Source organism: Hyla sarda, chromosome 6 (assembly GCF_029499605.1).
Source record: "Hyla sarda isolate aHylSar1 chromosome 6, aHylSar1.hap1, whole genome shotgun sequence".
NCBI classification, from domain to species: domain Eukaryota; kingdom Metazoa; phylum Chordata; class Amphibia; order Anura; family Hylidae; genus Hyla; species Hyla sarda.
In genome coordinates, this window is record NC_079194.1 from 59407597 (window position 1) to 59424141 (window position 16545).

At 44.0% G+C, this 16545-nt stretch overlaps 1 protein-coding gene across 2 annotated transcripts in view; it reads right to left on the reverse strand.

The window, feature by feature from the left end:
• Window positions 1–792: 792 nt before the first annotated feature.
• The window catches only part of ACO2 (aconitase 2), a 45096-nt gene continuing 29343 nt past the window's right edge, over window positions 793–16545 (reverse strand). For both annotated transcript variants that reach the window (XM_056523851.1, XM_056523852.1), the window contains 11 exons: window positions 13898–13989; window positions 12345–12450; window positions 12109–12266; window positions 11390–11463; window positions 11176–11287; window positions 9236–9358; window positions 3722–3877; window positions 3059–3250; window positions 1776–1908; window positions 1559–1680; window positions 793–1438 (listed from right to left, as the gene is read on the reverse strand). In XM_056523851.1, the coding sequence (XP_056379826.1) occupies window positions 1307–1438; window positions 1559–1680; window positions 1776–1908; window positions 3059–3250; window positions 3722–3877; window positions 9236–9358; window positions 11176–11287; window positions 11390–11463; window positions 12109–12266; window positions 12345–12450; window positions 13898–13989 (1400 nt within the window). In that variant the 3' untranslated portion in view covers window positions 793–1306. The remainder of the gene's footprint in view (window positions 1439–1558; window positions 1681–1775; window positions 1909–3058; window positions 3251–3721; window positions 3878–9235; window positions 9359–11175; window positions 11288–11389; window positions 11464–12108; window positions 12267–12344; window positions 12451–13897; window positions 13990–16545) is intronic.

A 16545-nucleotide genomic window follows, 5' to 3' on the forward strand; every position in this document is an offset into this window, starting at 1 on the left:
GAATTAAGGCTAGTTTCACACTGCATGTTTACCATGGGTACTGGGAAAGCTGTTCACTTATCCATCTATATCCCGATTGAGCGCAAGAGTAATTCTGCCCTCCTTTCTGGTGGTATACTCCGGGGTTTGCTGGATTAAAAAGGACAGACTTCGGTGCCTCTCAAAAGTTCTAGATATGGTAACCACATACTGTACAGTATTTTTTTTTTTTAAACATCGGACCATATGTACAACTGATGCCACTAAGTTATATATGTCAGGGGTCCCTGTACACAAAGACTCAGAGTGAAACTAGCCTTAAAGGGGTATTCCATTGCTCAGCGTTTGGAACAAACTGTCCTGAACGCTGGAGCTGGTGCCAGGAGCTTGTGACGTCATAGAGGCGCCCCGCCCCCTCAATGCAAGTCTACGGGAGGGGGCGTGACAGCCGTCTCCCATAGACTTGCAGTGAGGGGGAATGGCATCATGAGGGGGCGGGGTTATGATGTCATGAGCTCCCGGCGCCGAGTCCTGCATTCGGAACAGTTTGCTCCAAACGCTGAGCAGCGGAGTACCCCTTTAAATATAAGCTTTGTTACAGCAGACAATGAGATGTCATAACCCTACAAGGGGCTGTATCTCAGCATGGATAAAAGCACAGGATGCATGGATGTTGGACCTGTGCAGAAAAATGGCTCACAGGCATCTTACAAGGCATACTTCAGAAACAAAAAAAGAACCGTATCATCCTAAGCTGCCAAGAATTATCCATGTATAGCAGTGCCCTGAAGAATTTGACCACTAAACGCAATGTCCAATAACAGGTTTTAATTTATAAAGTCTGTTCTGAAATAAAATATATTAATACCACATGATTCTTTTTCATAGCCTGGAGAGAATTACAGTAGTATGATCAATTGAACAGGAGACAAAGCTGCCAATAAATACAAGATCTTGTATGACTGAACCATGTATGGCTGAACACACAAGTACAATACAAGTGAATTTCTGTGCCTGCATTATGGCTGCAAGTCCAGGCCAGACCACAGGTCGAATGACACCATAGTTATCTATGATGCTGTCAGTTTTCAATTAAACCCAGCTATAATACAGGCACAAAAAATCCTCTGTATTATGCTCATTTGAATTCAGCCTCAGAATATTAAGAGTGGCAGCTCCTCCAATGAAAAAACCTTGAACAGATGTAACACAGACTGAATAAGGAAACTGTTTAAGTGCTATTTATGAGTGACTGACACATTGGCATGGTTATCCATTCTGGGAATGAACAGTCTGTTAGCGGCAAAGAACGATTGGCCAAGTGCTTCTACTGGAGTTCCTTCATACGGTTAAGAGCGCTGCCAGCCTGGAACCATTCAATCTGTGTCTCATTGAAGGTGTGGTTCAGCAGAATAGTCTCTTCACTACCATTCTGATGTGTGATGATACATTTGACAGGCTGAAACAGAGGAGAGAAAATAACTGAATATTAATATTCTGCTTTATTTATAGTTTGTAAGATAAATAAATTACTAAAGTTACAGGCATGTTCCTTTATGGGTTTTTATAAAGTCATTACCTTTCCAGGTGCCAAGTCCTTAAGCCCTGTAAGTGTAATCTTGTCCTCAGGATGAATTTTATCATAATCAGCCGGGTCAGAGAAAGTCAGAGGCAAGAGTCCCTGCTTCTTAAGGTTGGTTTCTGAAAGTATAGTATATTAGAGTTGTGTAAAATATAACAACCCCCCCCCCCCCCATACATGTGCACCAACTGGGCTCCACATTACAGAAACTCACCATGAATTCTTGCAAAGCTCTTTGTAATAATGGCTCTGCCTCCCAAATGCCTTGGCTCCAGGGCTGCATGCTCTCTGCTAGATCCCTCTCCATAGTTCTCATCACCGATAACAACCCAATTGATTCCATTTGCCTAAAATAGGTAAAATAATTAAGATAATGCTGTGGCCTGTAATAATTGCACCCGTCAAAAGAGTGGTATGGTAAACCGGCATAACAGAAATATGTTACAGCCCCCAAAACAGAACGTGTAGGGTCTGTACATCTCTCCTATCCACTAAAATTTGCCATCTAAAATGCATTCAGGCCAGGTTCAGAGTTTCAGCATTTTGGCACATAACCCTCTTTTCAGCATGTATGTTTGTTGGCATGTAATATGCAATAGTAATATGCATTCAGAAAAATATGCAATGTCAACGTGAACAAACCCTAAAACAGTGTTTCTCAAGCGCGGTCCTCAAGTCCCCCCCAACAGGTCATCTTTTCAGGATTTCCTTAGTTTTCACAGGAGATATGACCGTGGTGATGCCTGATTCACTGACCATAATTATATAATCTGTCAAAGACTAAGGAAATCCAGAAAACATGACCTGTTGGGGGTACATGAGGATCGCGCTTGAGAAACACTGCCCTAAAGTCTCCTTTACACAGCAGTATTTTAGTAAGGATTTTGCATTTGTATTAGAGATGAGCGAACTTACAGTAAATTCGATTCGTCACGAACTTCTCGGCAGTTGATGACTTTTCCTGCATAAATTAGTTCAGCTTTCAGGTGCTCCGGTGGGCTGGAAAAGGTGGATACATTCCTAGGAGACTCTTTCCTAGGACTGTATCCACCTTTTCCAGCCCACCAGAGCACCTGAAAGCTGAACTAATTTATGCAGGAAAAGTCATCAACTGCCGAGCCGAGAAGTTCGTGACGAATCGAATTTACTGTAAGTTAGCTCATCTCTAATTTGTATGCCAAACCCCTGCATTCCTAGTTTTGGCTTGCAAAAACTAAATGCAAAATACTGCCATGAGAAAGTGGTCTAAGGACATTGCAAAGACCCTCATTAACATTCAGTAGTGTAGATCCGATCACAGAACCCCATTTACATTCTTAACAGCTATAAAAGCACCTAACACCCACATTACGTATTCTAAACATAGCAGCTTGCAGCTTAAGACTGTCCGGAGATCTGGAAAGAAGGGGGGGGGGGGGGTTGTAATTACAGCAGTAGGCCAGTTTGTCACCCTTTATTCCTTGTGTCCCATTTTGTACACAGTAACAAATACATTACCTTGTAATGGCGAGCTGTGTCAGGGATGGTTCCATATTCTTGAGTTACCGCATTTTTCACACTGTTGGCCTTGTTGTTCTCTATGTTGATGGCACCAATCAGTAAGTTATTAGAAATGTTGTCCAAGTGACCTCTAAATTTCAGCCAAGGTCCGGCTGCAGAAATGTGATCGGTTGTGCATTTACCCTTCACCTGTTAATAGAACAAAAATATCAATTAAATTAAAGGTAGAACTCAACATTGATCAATATTGTGATTATTTATAACAGTCATGTTTCCATGAACCCTACAGATTTCCGCTTCCAGAATTTTTACTGTCCATGGCGGTGCAGTGTGACAGTAACTTAACGTGTGCCCATTGGCAAGCTAGTTGCAGATGATGTTAACCACCACAAAAACCATCTCTCTAATCTTATACACAACACCACAAGTGGATATATGACAAAGCACTTTAATGCGAGAAGGCAGAATTTTCATGTGTCTGTTTTACCCCTAATTATTTAGAATTATCAGCTCTCGAAGAAACAAAGTCTTTTCGAGTGTAACTGTGTAAATTTCCATTACAAATTAAACAGGGATTGAAGATTGTTTACAGGAGGATTGGTTTATGATTAACCCCAATTACCAGTAACATAACAGAGTAGAAAGATTGCCATGGTTCACCTTGATGAGAATCTGCATTTTTTCCAGATCTTTTCCATCCCACTTATCAAAAGGCTCCAAAAGTTGCAGGCGCTGGCTTGTGGGATTCACAACTACACGCTCAGCACTTCCATCTTTAGGTGGGTACTGGTATGTGTCCTGACCTGGATCAAAGTTCTATAGGACGAAAACATGTAAATAACATTAAATGGGCAAGAAAGGTCCAAATGCACTGGTCTTAAAGCGGTGATCCAGTAAAAAACAATGTATCCCTGATCCACAGGATAAAGCTTAAGTGTCTGATTGCAAGCGAGTCAAGTACCAGAGTGCATTTGTTCTCTCATTGTAAGTTATCAAGGAGGCATTTATATGACCCCGTGATAAGACAAAGAGGATGTCTAAACAATAAATAGTCTCAGTATCTCTCATACAAACTTGAAATAGAATAGTTGCAAGTGACCTGTTATAACGATATCAAACTCCTAATCGAATTCATTGGTATCGTTGTACTATGTCATAGTATAAGAAGATTTAGTTATGATGACTATAGAAATGTTCTATAAAAGCAGCCGGTGAGGAAAAAAAAAAAAAACGGGGCCACAGGAGCCATGCAAATCAGGCACGATCATTTACAGGTAACCTATCCAGTTATAGTGTGGCTTTTTTTATTTATTATTAATTTTTTAACACACACACACACACACCCTCAAAGCATTTAAAATTACATTCAGAAAGTTTGTTAACCCTTTAGGTGTTTCACAGGAATAGCAGCAAAGTGAAGGAGAACATTCTAAAATTTCATTTTTACACTCATGTTCTTGTAGACCCAGTTTTTGAATCTTTTCAAGGGGTAAAAGGAGAAAAAGCCCCCTAAAATGTGTAACTCAATTTCTCTAGCATAAGGAAATACCTCATATGTGGATGTAAAGTGCTCTGTGGGTGCACTAGAGGGCTCAGAAGGGAAGGAGAGACGGGATTTTGGAGAGTGAATGTTGCTGAAATGGTTTTAGGGGGGCATTTAGGAAGCTCCTTTGGTACCATAACCGCAAAAAAAAAAAAAAAACAAACACATGGCATACTATTTTGGAAACTACTGATAGAAATCATCCATTTGTCTGTCGGGAGCCGGATCCTGGCAGACGCAGTGTCGAACTGGAGTCCCTGGAAGACTAGAGACTGGGTAGGAGTCAGGTTGGACTTGTCCTGATTGATCATCCAGCCGAACTGAGACAAGGTCTGAAGAGTGAGGTGGAGACTCTTGAGTCTGAGCCCTGACCAAGAGATCGTCCAGGTAGGGGGATCACCGATATACCCCGTGCTCGCAAGAGGTTGACCACTGCCACCAGGACTTTAGTGAAAACCCTCGGAACAGTAACTAGTCCGAAAGGAAGGGCCACAAATTGAAAATGGCCCTCTGGAACTGCAAAGAACGCTGATGTGCTGGAAAAATGGGGGTGTGGAGATAGGCATCTCGGATATCCACTGAGTAAAGAAACTCCCCTTAATCCATGGACACCACTACTGAATGAATAGACTCCAGACTCCAAGCGCTTCAGGTCCAAGATCGGGCGAACAGAACCCCCTTTTTTGCGGACCACAAACTGGTTGGAATAAAAAACTGAAAACGCTCCCTGAGCGATAAGGGACCAAAAGAGCGCCCCGAAAGGCCCTTGCCACAGAAGGGGGACGGGGGATGGCGTGAACGGAAAAAAAGCAAACTCGATCAGATAGCCGTTGGAAACGACATCTCGGACCCAGGAGTCCTGCACGTGGGCAGACCAGATGTCCCAGAAAAGTGACAAACGCCCTCCCACCCGAGAAAAATCTGTAAGTGGTGGCTTCCCTTCAGGCAGAGGAAGTTTACGGGTGCCTTGGCCACAAAACGGCCTGAACGGTTCTCAAATTACCAGGAGGGACGGGCCTTGAAGGAAGGAGCCTTCTTGTCCTGTGAGGGTGCCTGTCTGGTAATCCTACTGGAGCCATAGGTCCGAAAGGACGTAGACTTCCGTCGGGAGTCTGCATTGCGAGACTTATTCTGGGGTAATAAGGAACTCTTACCACCAGTAACCTCAGATCATCTCATCCAGGCGTTTACCAAACAGTCGCGAACCTGTAAAAGGAAGTTCCGTTAAGAGATTTTTTGGAAGCGGCATCGGCCTCCCAGACCTTAGGCCACATAGAACGACGAAGCGCCACCAGATTACCCGTGGCAAAGGCCTACAACGAGCCGACTGCATGGAAGCAGAGCACAAAAAGTGCCAAAGAGTTGAAGTGCCAAATCTGCCAGTTCCTCCATAGGGGATCCAGAGAGAATACCCTGTCTGAGTTGAGAAGCCCAGACAGAAAAGGCTTTTGACACCCAAGCAGAAGCAAAAGCAGGAAGTAAGGAAGAACCTGCTGCTTCAAAGGCAAATTTTGCCAGATTTTCTATCCTTTTATCAGCCGGATCTTTAAAGGAAGCTGCGTCTGCCAAAAGCAGAGTAGTTTATTTTGACAGGCGGGAGACAGGTGGATCCACTGTTGGAGGAGATGTCCACCTTGCAATAAGGTCCCTGGCAAAGGGAAATTGTGCTTGAACCTTTTTTGTACCCTGAAAACGCTTGTCAGGGTGCTTCCAGTAAGGAGTCAAATTCAGCATGAGAGCTGAAAACCTTAGGTGAGGGACAGGAGCAGTGAAAGGAAACTTCTGGAGCTGTGTCCGAAGTTTCCGGGTCCTCAAGGGGAAAGTTGTCCACCCTGCCAATCGTGTCAGTTCGGTCCTCTGAGTCAGAGGCAGAACCTGAGGCATCATCTAACTGTTCCCCAGGAGAGTGGGAGCGGGTGGAGGCAGCCTTGGATGAAGGTGAAACTGACCTGGTACGCAGATCTGGAGAACTAGAGCAGCGACCAGGAGAGTGGCCCTTAGAAGATGCCCGGTTCTGGGTAGCCGAGGAGGAGTGGCGATACCTATGAGGAAGGAGCCTATTTCTACTCCCGGACTCTGGAGACGAGCCAGAGGACAAACCCCTAGGGTGCCTGGAATAAGGGGAAGGAGAGCGAGGCTCTCTGGAAGGTTGGCGTAAGGAAGACTTCTCCAAAGCAGTCACAACAGAACAGGAGACCTGCGCCAAATCGGAAATAGACTGGGAGAGGGAAGACATCCACTCCGGGAGAGGAGAGCCTAAAGGGACATCATGGGAAGATTTACCAGGAGGGCAGGGAGGTGCAGTGGTGCAGGCAGGATAAATTGGTTTAGCAGAAGCACAAGGCATTTTACAGTCCCTACAGACATAATAGGTGACCAGGGTCCCAGGAGAAGGCAAGGGACTGCTGGGCTAGCGCGAAGTGCGCTGCCGACAGTAGTGAACTCCTGTGCTCCGGTCGCTTTAACAGATGCGCAAAGTAGTTAACAGATTAACAGATGCGCGAAGTGCCAGTCAAAGTATATAATGAATTAAATTAAACAGTGAAAAAGCCCTATCCTGCACCGCATAGAGTCCCCACACACAATATGGCCACACAGTTAAACCCCTGGGGGGGGGGGGGGGGGGGAAGGGAGTGTGGGCACCAAACGGGGGTCTCCAGAGGTTGAGAATGCCGAAACCTGTAGAAAAAAAAGGGGAGAATACTCCCCTTTTGTCTATAGGGGACTTACCTCATGAAGTCTTCAGTCAGCTTTTAGTCACCTGCATCATGCCGGGCTGGGACAGCGAGACGAGCAGGGAGAGTAGGGGGGACCCGGACCCAAAGGTACAACCCCAGGCGCTGACCGGTGGAGAGAACGGGGTTAACAGTACATGATTGTCTGTGCCCCTTCTTCGCAAATGGGGAAACAGTGAATGCTATATTCCTGAGACCCCACCTGAAAAAAGAAAAATAAAGGGAGAGAAAAATCTAAACGTTCTGAAACTGAAAAATAAAATAAGTCACCAGGTCTGGAGAGCTCCAGACACCAAGTTAAAACTGATTAGCTCAGGTGCCTGTAGGCGGGTATATCCTGCTGGGAGGGGCCGACTTTTCTTGTTGCCAGTGTCAAGCCTCCTAGTGACAGCAGCATACACCCAAGAGGTCTGTGTCCCCCAATGGAGCAGATAGAGAAAGGGACATAGGTGCCGTCTCTGACGCCACCTTTCACCCTTTTTTCCGGGTCACCGGGGGCCAGATTGCCGATCTGAACCCCTCCCCCTCCCACCCCCGGGGGTTTGCAGGGGGTGCCTGTTTAAGGATTTCAGCAGGATCCCAGTCCAGTCTCCGCACGGCAAGCGGTGGAGGCCAGAATTCCCATCGGCATACAGGTATGCCCTGGATCCTTAAGGGGTTAATGTTTCCCAAAGACAGTTGTGTTAGTTAGGACTGGGTTGTGTGTTTACTTATCACTTATTATATATATCTACAAAGAGGAGGAGCTAACCTAACTAAACAGCCCTTACTAGAAAATAATAAAATAAAAAGACCAGGCCTGGGGAGCTCCCAGACCTGTCTAGACTCCAACTGACACTACCTAAAAACTGATTACCTCACTTCCAGTGGGCCAGTATATTTTTTTTCCCAGTGTCAGCGCCTCTTTGTGGCAAGAGCATATACCCATCAGTATAGGTGTCCCCCAATATAGTGTGACTGAGAAATGAGAAGTTTGCTATTAAATATTATTTGATGTGAGATACTCTCTTTAGAGTAATACCAATATGTAAACTAACAGACTTATGAGACTACGTTTGAGGTTGGTATACGGATATGTAGTTAATATCTAAAATAATTGACGTTTCATTCATATCTGACATTGTGTCATGATATTCTTTATATATACTCATGGTGTGTTCATATACATTTGTTAATTATAACTAATAAACCTGCATACTTTTTATAACTTATATTATATTGCAAAAGTTATAGCACTACTGACAAGTAAAATAGTTGGGCCCAGATAAGGTAAAATTGAATTATTTGTATTAGCAATTCATAAAGGTCATAGCATTACATACTTTTGTTTAACATAGAATCAAACCTAATATAATTCTGACCTAATTATGAAAATGCATTTTCATTGTTGTCTATTTCCCCTCATTGAGAGCTATGTAATCCAGGGCTCAGGAAGGTGGGGACAGTAATCCTTGCCTTCCCCTAAGAAAGGCTCTCAGCTCTAGCAGTAGTGTTCTCAGTGGGGCTGCATTCCTCTGCACAGCCATGTTACAACTCTTGGATGGTTAAAGTCTACTGCGGCTAGCAAGTGATTAAAATAGTGTAAGGGTATGTTCACACTTTGTGCTGCCGATTTGCTTTAGTAGATTTTGCTGTCCATTGACTTTTGCAGCAGAAAATATCCATGTGTATACTGACCCTAAATCTATTTAGTTTTTCACTCTAGATCAGTGATCTCCAAACTGTGGCCCTCCAGCTAGCTGTTGCAAAGCTACAACTCCCAGCATGCATGCTGAAATCTGTAGTTGTGCAACACCTGGAGGTCCATAGTTTGTAGACCACTGCTCTAGATGTCAAACTAAGTTTATTGTTTGCACAAGTAAATTGAACGTAGTTATTGAAAAAAAATAAACTCACAGCTTTTGGCAGCTCATCTGCATCTGGTGCCTCTAGTTTAAATTTTTTTCCATCAGTCCCAGTGAGGAAATCCTTTTCTGGGTCAAACTTCAAGGTTCCTGCAATGGCCAAAGCTGTGACTATCTAGAAGTAAAAAAGTACAAGAATGTGAAATTCCCTGCATAGACTGCAATGCATTTCCACCGTGTGAACGAGGCCTTACAATGGATATAAAAAAAAGTCTACACACCCTTTTAAAAATTTCTGGTTGTGATGCTAAAGAATAAAAAGTTATGTCTAAACTTTTTCCACCTTAAAGGAGATAGAATAAATATATATTATAAAAAAATAAAAATAAATAATCTGGATGGTAAAGTGTGCACACTTTCTTATACCTAAGGATGTGTCTGTTCAAAATTAATCCTTGAAGTGATTTTTCATTTTTGCACTTTCGCTTTCTCCTCCTAACCTGGTAACCTTAACACTTTAAATTTGTCACCTACAAACCAGCAAAAAAAAAAAAAAATTGCAAGTTTTGGGGGCTTCCGTTTCTACACAGCGCACTTAAAAAAAATCATTAATCTTCAATTTTGTAGGTCCTTAAGATTACAAGAATACCCAATTTATGTTTTTTATATCGGTTTTATTTAGTTTTACTAAGAAAATGTTATGTTTAAAATTGTCCTCTTCTGGACTTTTTCATATACAGGGATGCATGAGGGTGCATTTTTTGTGCGGTGATCTGTAGTTTTGTGGTACCATTTTTGTTTTGATGGTACTTTTTGATAATTTTTTTCCAGTATATTAAGTGGCCAAAAATATGCAATTCTGGATTTCTTTTTTTACATTTATGCCGTTCATGCATCACGTTTAATTATCAGGTCCTAAATCAGGGTGGAAGGAATTCTAAACCATTCCAAATACCAGGAACTTTTGGCACAAAACCTTCAGGTGTCTGTTAAAGCTGAAGTTGAAGTTCACCTTTCAGGACAACAACCCAAAGCACAAATAAAATCGAAATCCACAAAAGCATGGCGTTTTTGGAAGGGCCCAGTTAGAGCCCAGACCTCAATTCAGTTCAACATCTGCAGGGTGATCTGAAGAGGGTTGTTCAGATGTCCTTGCAATCTGATAGATTTGAAGCTAGGAAGAGTGGGCAAATATTGCCATGTCAAGATGTGCCATGCTGATACAAGCCTCCCCAAAAAGACTAATTGCTGTAATAAAATCAAAAGGTGGCTGAAAGTATGTCTTTAAGAGTGCACAAATTTATGCAACCAGGTAATAGGGTATATTTTTTTTCTTTACACCCCCCCTCAAAAATTTTCGTTTGTTTTGCAATTAAAATTGTTCTCCTTATAGGTCACATTGAAAGTGGAAAAAGTTTTGGACATGATTTATGTTTGTCTCATTCTCTAACATCACAAGAACCTGGCATTTTAAAACGGTGAAGTAGATTTTATGGGGGAGATTTCTCAAAACCTGTGTAGAGGAAAAGTGGTGCAGTTTCCAATAGCAACCAATCAGCTCACGTCTATCATTTTTAAAGATGCCTGTGACATTTGAAAGAAGCGATTGATTGGTTGCTATGGGCAACTGCACCACTCTACACAGGTTGATAAATCTCCCCCTAGATCCACACAAAGCAGAAAGTCGACATGCCAATTTGTTGCAGTTTCCCCTTTTCATTGCAAAGGGTGAAAGGTCTGCAACAGAATGGGCATGCTCTGACTTGTCATCCATACCAGGAACATTTTCAATGTGTATTAAAACACTTCAGCCACCAGTATTTTACTGTAACTGGTGTAGATATGCAATTCAGAATGTGCACTGCAGATGCACCGCAAATCCGCCATGTTTAGACATAGCTATACGAAGCAGACTTGAGCATAATATTCTGCAAAGCTAAACAGAGATTTTATTCCTTAAAGAATATATGTTGCTTTTAACAAGATACATACCTCTGGAGACGTGACAAATGCATGAGTCTCAGGATTTGCATCATTTCTTCCGGTGAAGTTTCTGTTGTATGAGGTGACAATTGTGTTCTTTTCTCCCTTTTTAATATCCTTCCTGCAAATGAAAATAGTAAGCCAAAACAACTACACAGTATATAGACAAATTACTAAATTGCCCTATAAGTTTAGCCTTTTTTAACGGCCACCCATGACTTACCTGTCCCACTGACCAATACAAGGTCCACAGGCGTTTGCGAGTACTAAACCCCCTACATCACGGAGAACGGCAGCCTACAGACAAAGAAATATAAACCCTGAAGCACTAAATCTCAACTATAAGTCAAGTCGGTAATAAAGCACTGAAGACTTCTCTAGTAAAACGATAAAAAGGGTAGTACTTCTCTAGCCACAGGATAGGAGAGATGGGTTTGATTGCTGGGGGTCCCAGAAGTCAGACCCCTCACAATCTCCGTCCCAGTGCTCTGGCTCTCAGAGGAGTGCACGCTACAGAAGGCACGTGCTCCATTAATTTCTATAGGAGCGCTGGAGATGCCCGAGTACAGCACTCTTTCAGGTGCTCCCATAGAGAATCAATTGAGCATGTGCCGCCTGTAGCACGCACTCTCAGATATAGCGCATTAGTTGCTTTTCGCCAGACAACCCCTTTAATCATAGTAATGATCACATGCTCGTCCCTGACTGTTCTAGAAGTAGCTAATATGGGGTATCCTACCTGGAAAAAATGTTTTTTTTTTAATCTCCAAGTGGATTTTGTAATTTTGTAGTTTATTACATTTGGACATTTTTGAATTTATATCATTTGTTGCTTTTCAGCTTTTATCTAGTGTACTGGAGAAAAGAAGAACTACAGAGCAAACATGTCCTTGCGCTAAAAAACAGATTAGCTAGAAAAGAGAAAAACCATTAAATACTTACATAACCGTCTCGTTCAATGGTGGCTCGGATTTGTTCAGATCCTGGAGTGATTGTAAACTGAGATTTGCATTTCAGTCCATGTGCTAAGGCTTGCTTTGCTACAGCAGCTGCGCGGCCCATATCCTCATAGCTGGAATTTGTACAGCTGCCAATGAGACCTGGCAGGAGCAGAGTTGTTTAGGTTACAGTTTTAATTTTTTATTTTTTTTTATTCTTTCTGCATTCTTTTAACCTACCGACTCTGATATCCAAAGGCCATCCCTTCTGTTCTGCAACAGCTCCTACCTCAGATACAAGTGTTGCCAAGTCAGGGGTGAAAGGTCCATTGATATATGGTTTTAGCTACAGGGGGGAATAAAATAAAAAAACATTTTAAACACTGACAATCTGTTTACTATGATACTTCGTTGATCAGTCTATCAGCTATTGAAGCTCTGCACCTTGTATCACACCAGCTTTCATCTGTACATTCGTAGTGGCAGTACCTAGTATTTTAGCTAGTCCAATTTGCTAATCTAAAGAGCTGCTATAGCACCTTCGTATATGGCAATGTGCCTGATAGGAGGTTAAGCCACAACACTTGCCCTTTAACAGTCGTTTCCTACCAAATACTCATTGCATATCCAAAGGTCACAGAGAAACCAAGACAAGAAAACCAAGAGTGTGTAAATGGGTTAGCTAGTTCTATGTGCAGGAGAGAGAGGGAAAAAAACTGTACATTCATCTTGGGCCTGTCTGCCTTCTACAGAGGGTCCACACTGTGCCGGAAGGTTAAAATCAAGGCTTTCCTCTTCTTTCTGACCACTTCATTTTTGTGTAAAATCTTGTGTTCTTAAAGAGGACCTAAGAGGCTCTTTCCCTAAGGAGGACCTATGACTACCCCAAATAAAAAGAAAATAATCAGAATATGGCCAAGGTTATAGAGTCAGGAGGTGTGTATTAGGCACACATGTACAACATTTACACCACTGACTGTATAATTGTGCTCATCACCTCATAGTCACTCCCATTATTTAACTTAGGTTCACACCCATCTGACTGATTTCTTGAACTGTCAAACTATAAACCCTTGTATCTCAAGAACAGGAGAATGTATCAAGAAACTGTAAAACTGATCAGGGCATCCTATGCCATTTACTGGCTAAAATCTAAACATTTGAGGGTTGCCCATAGGTCCTCTTTAAGGGAAAAACGGTCATTCTGTTCACCCACACTAAACCCAGTACACTGTGTATGTGGGTGTATGTGAACAGGAGACTAATGAAGGGTCAACTAGTTAAATATGTACCTGTAGTCGGGAGCTGTGTCCCTCCAAAGACCCTCTATTCCCACAGAATTGTGCACAGGAGGCGGGCCCACAGGGTGAATTTTAATTTTTACATGCAGTCCTTAGATAGCATAGCATTGATCAGTGGTATCTGTGCTTGACTGCTCCAACCTGGCATGCCTGACTGGAACATCGAGGGACAGATCAGATGGCTAGGACGCAGGTAAGGGCCCTCCCGCCGTCCTCTGCTGATCAGGAAGCTGCAATTTCACGGTGGCGGTCCTGAGCTAACTGGGATGACTTTTCTCCTGTTTTTTCTCCTGCCGCAAACAACTTAGATGGCGTCTAAAGGGGTTGATACAGGACATCAGCCCGATTGCTGATAGCAACCGGGACCCACCGCGTATGAACCGCGCTTTTTATAATAGGAGCAGGCAATAGACGTAAATACAAGTCCACTGTCCTTAAGAAATTAAGGTCAAAATGGGGTTAAGTATGCTTTAACATTCAAAAAATTCCCACCTCATCCAAATTAATTTCAATCACTTGATCATATTCAGCACCCTCATCCGATACCAAATGGCTCTTGAACTCCTCTGCAACAGATGCAATATCTAAGAAAGGTAACAATAGAAACAAAATCAATTCCTTGCTAACACACATGATGAGAAAGCCTTTAAAAAATTTTTTTTTTTTTTTAAAGGGGTACTCCGCCCCTAGACATCTTATCCCCTATCCAAAGGATAGGGGATAAGATGTCAGATCGCCGCGGTCCCGCTGCTGGGGAGCCCCGAGATCCCCGCTGCGGAACTGCGCCATCATTTAAGCACAGAGCGAGTTCGTTCTGTGCGTAATGACAGGCGATACAGGGGACGGAGCCGCGTGACGTCATGGCTCCGCCCCTCGTGACATCACGGCCCGTCCCCTTAATGCAAGTCTATGGCAGGGGGCGTGACAACCGCCGCGCCCCCTCCCATAGACTTGTATTGAAAGGGGCGGGCCGTGACATCACGAGGGGCGGAGCCGTGATGTAACAATGCTCCGGCCCCTGTATTGCGCGTCATTACGTGCAGAGCGAACTCGCTCTGTGCTGTAATGATAGCGCAGTTCCGCAGCGGGGATCTCGGGGCTCCCCAGCAGCGGCACCGCAGCGATCTGACATCTTATCCCCTATCCTTTGGATAGGGGATAAGATGTCTAGGGGCGGAGTACCCCTTTAATGAAGAGAAGTTAATAATAAACTTACATCAGAAAGAAAAGAAAAAAAAGATTTTTTGTACTCACTGTAAAATCTCTTGTATGCTCTTGCCACTAGGAGGAGCTGACACTAGGAAAAAAGTCAGCTCCTCTCTGGCAGGATATACCCATTCCCCGGAAGTGAGGTAATCAGTTTTGTCACAAATCAGTAGGAGAAGCCAACCAAGAGACAAGTCTGAAGGATCCTAGAAAGGATTCCCAGAGAAACACCCAAGAACCGGAAAAGGCTATCCAGACAAGAATGAAGAGATAGGTGGGTGCTGTGTCCCCCCCAATGAAGGCTACAAGAAAGGTTTTACGGGGGAAAAAAAAAAAAGTTTCCTTTTCTCTGTCGCTCTTCATTGGGGGAACCAGAAACCATGTGACATAAAGCAGTCCCAGGGGTGGGAAGAATACCAGAGGAAGGTAGTCCGGAGACTGAACCCCCTCGGGCCGTAAGACACGGACGAGACCCTGGGTGTTAAGGTAACCGAGACCTAGAACGGAGCATCCGGCATTTCCCATTGTCCATGGAGATTGACTATAATGCCAAGGAAGGGACCGTCCTTAGAAAAGACTCTAAACCAACAGGCCACAGAGAGACAAGAAGGGGAAATGCGGAGACCTGATGGGCCGAACCTGGAAGGAAGAAGGAAACCAACTACAAGAAGCACAGAACCAGACAGAGGGAGAGCCCTATTGGAAACAAAAAAGGAAAAGGGAACTACAGAAGAAACCCTTACAGCGGACCAGCAAAAATCAGAAAACATGGCGAGAGCCGAAGGAGAGACAGTCAAGGTGAAGACCAGAAACTTCTGGAAAAGAGACAGGAACAGTCTGTAGGCGCCAAAAACCACAGTCCCAGGCGTACAGCGTGAGCACCTGGGGAGAAGAGCAGACTCAGAGGATGACACACAGGCTGAACAGTGGTAAGGAACCACATCCATGCAGCAACTGAAAATTGGGAGGCAACCTGGCCGATGACTAAGGCAACAGAAAAGGCACCTGAGCCACCCCATATAGGAACCCAGGAAGATACCTGGAGGTATTGGGGGTGGGGGCAGCTGAAGAACAGACTGTCACCCCATCAGGCCTCATGCAAGAACAGGTGCTCACCCGCCGCAGACCTGCAGAAACAATCACAGGAGGGCCTGAGGTACACCACACTGAAAGAGGGGCAGAAGGCTCTACATGAGCAGGGTGTCAAGAACATACGTAGAGACGCAGACATGGGTACCTCATGATGAGAGGGGTACCAAGACTGCCACCACTAAGGGAACCACAGACATCCAAATGTCCAAAAGCCTGGAAACCAGTCTCAGCACCCAACAGCATGCCACAACCATGCCCTGAGAAGACTAACGTTACACTGTTAGAAAGGGGAACAGAGTGCTGCTGCGAGGTCCCTAGAACCTGCAGGAAATGCCCACACCCCATCTCTTAATGGCGCTACACACCAGAACTGCAGACACAAGAGATGAGGACGAATGAGGTGCAGGAAATATGCAGACAGTGACTTACAGGTAGAAAGGACCAATAAACCTTCAGAGTCACTTCTTGGGAACTTCACACTGAAAGGGAGTCACCAGACGTCTTCCGCTGGAGCGGCAGGAATGGGAAAGGTGACCTGGTGGATGAGAAAACCATGCACAGTCTAGCTAAGTGGCATAGGGCAGTGTTTCCCAACCCAGTCCTCAAGGCACACCAACAGTCCAGGATTTTAATTTTTCCCTGTTCTATTCCAATGGCGGAACTGAAAAAACCCGGAATGTTGGTGTGCCTTGAGGACTGGGTTGGGAAACACTGGCATAGGGAACCGTGGACACACCGGTCCAGTCTTCAGAACCACACTGAAAGTGGCTTACCAGCCCTTATCCATGATGGCAGCAAGCATGTGGAGATGGACCTTGGAAAGTAGGGAACCTTGTAAATCC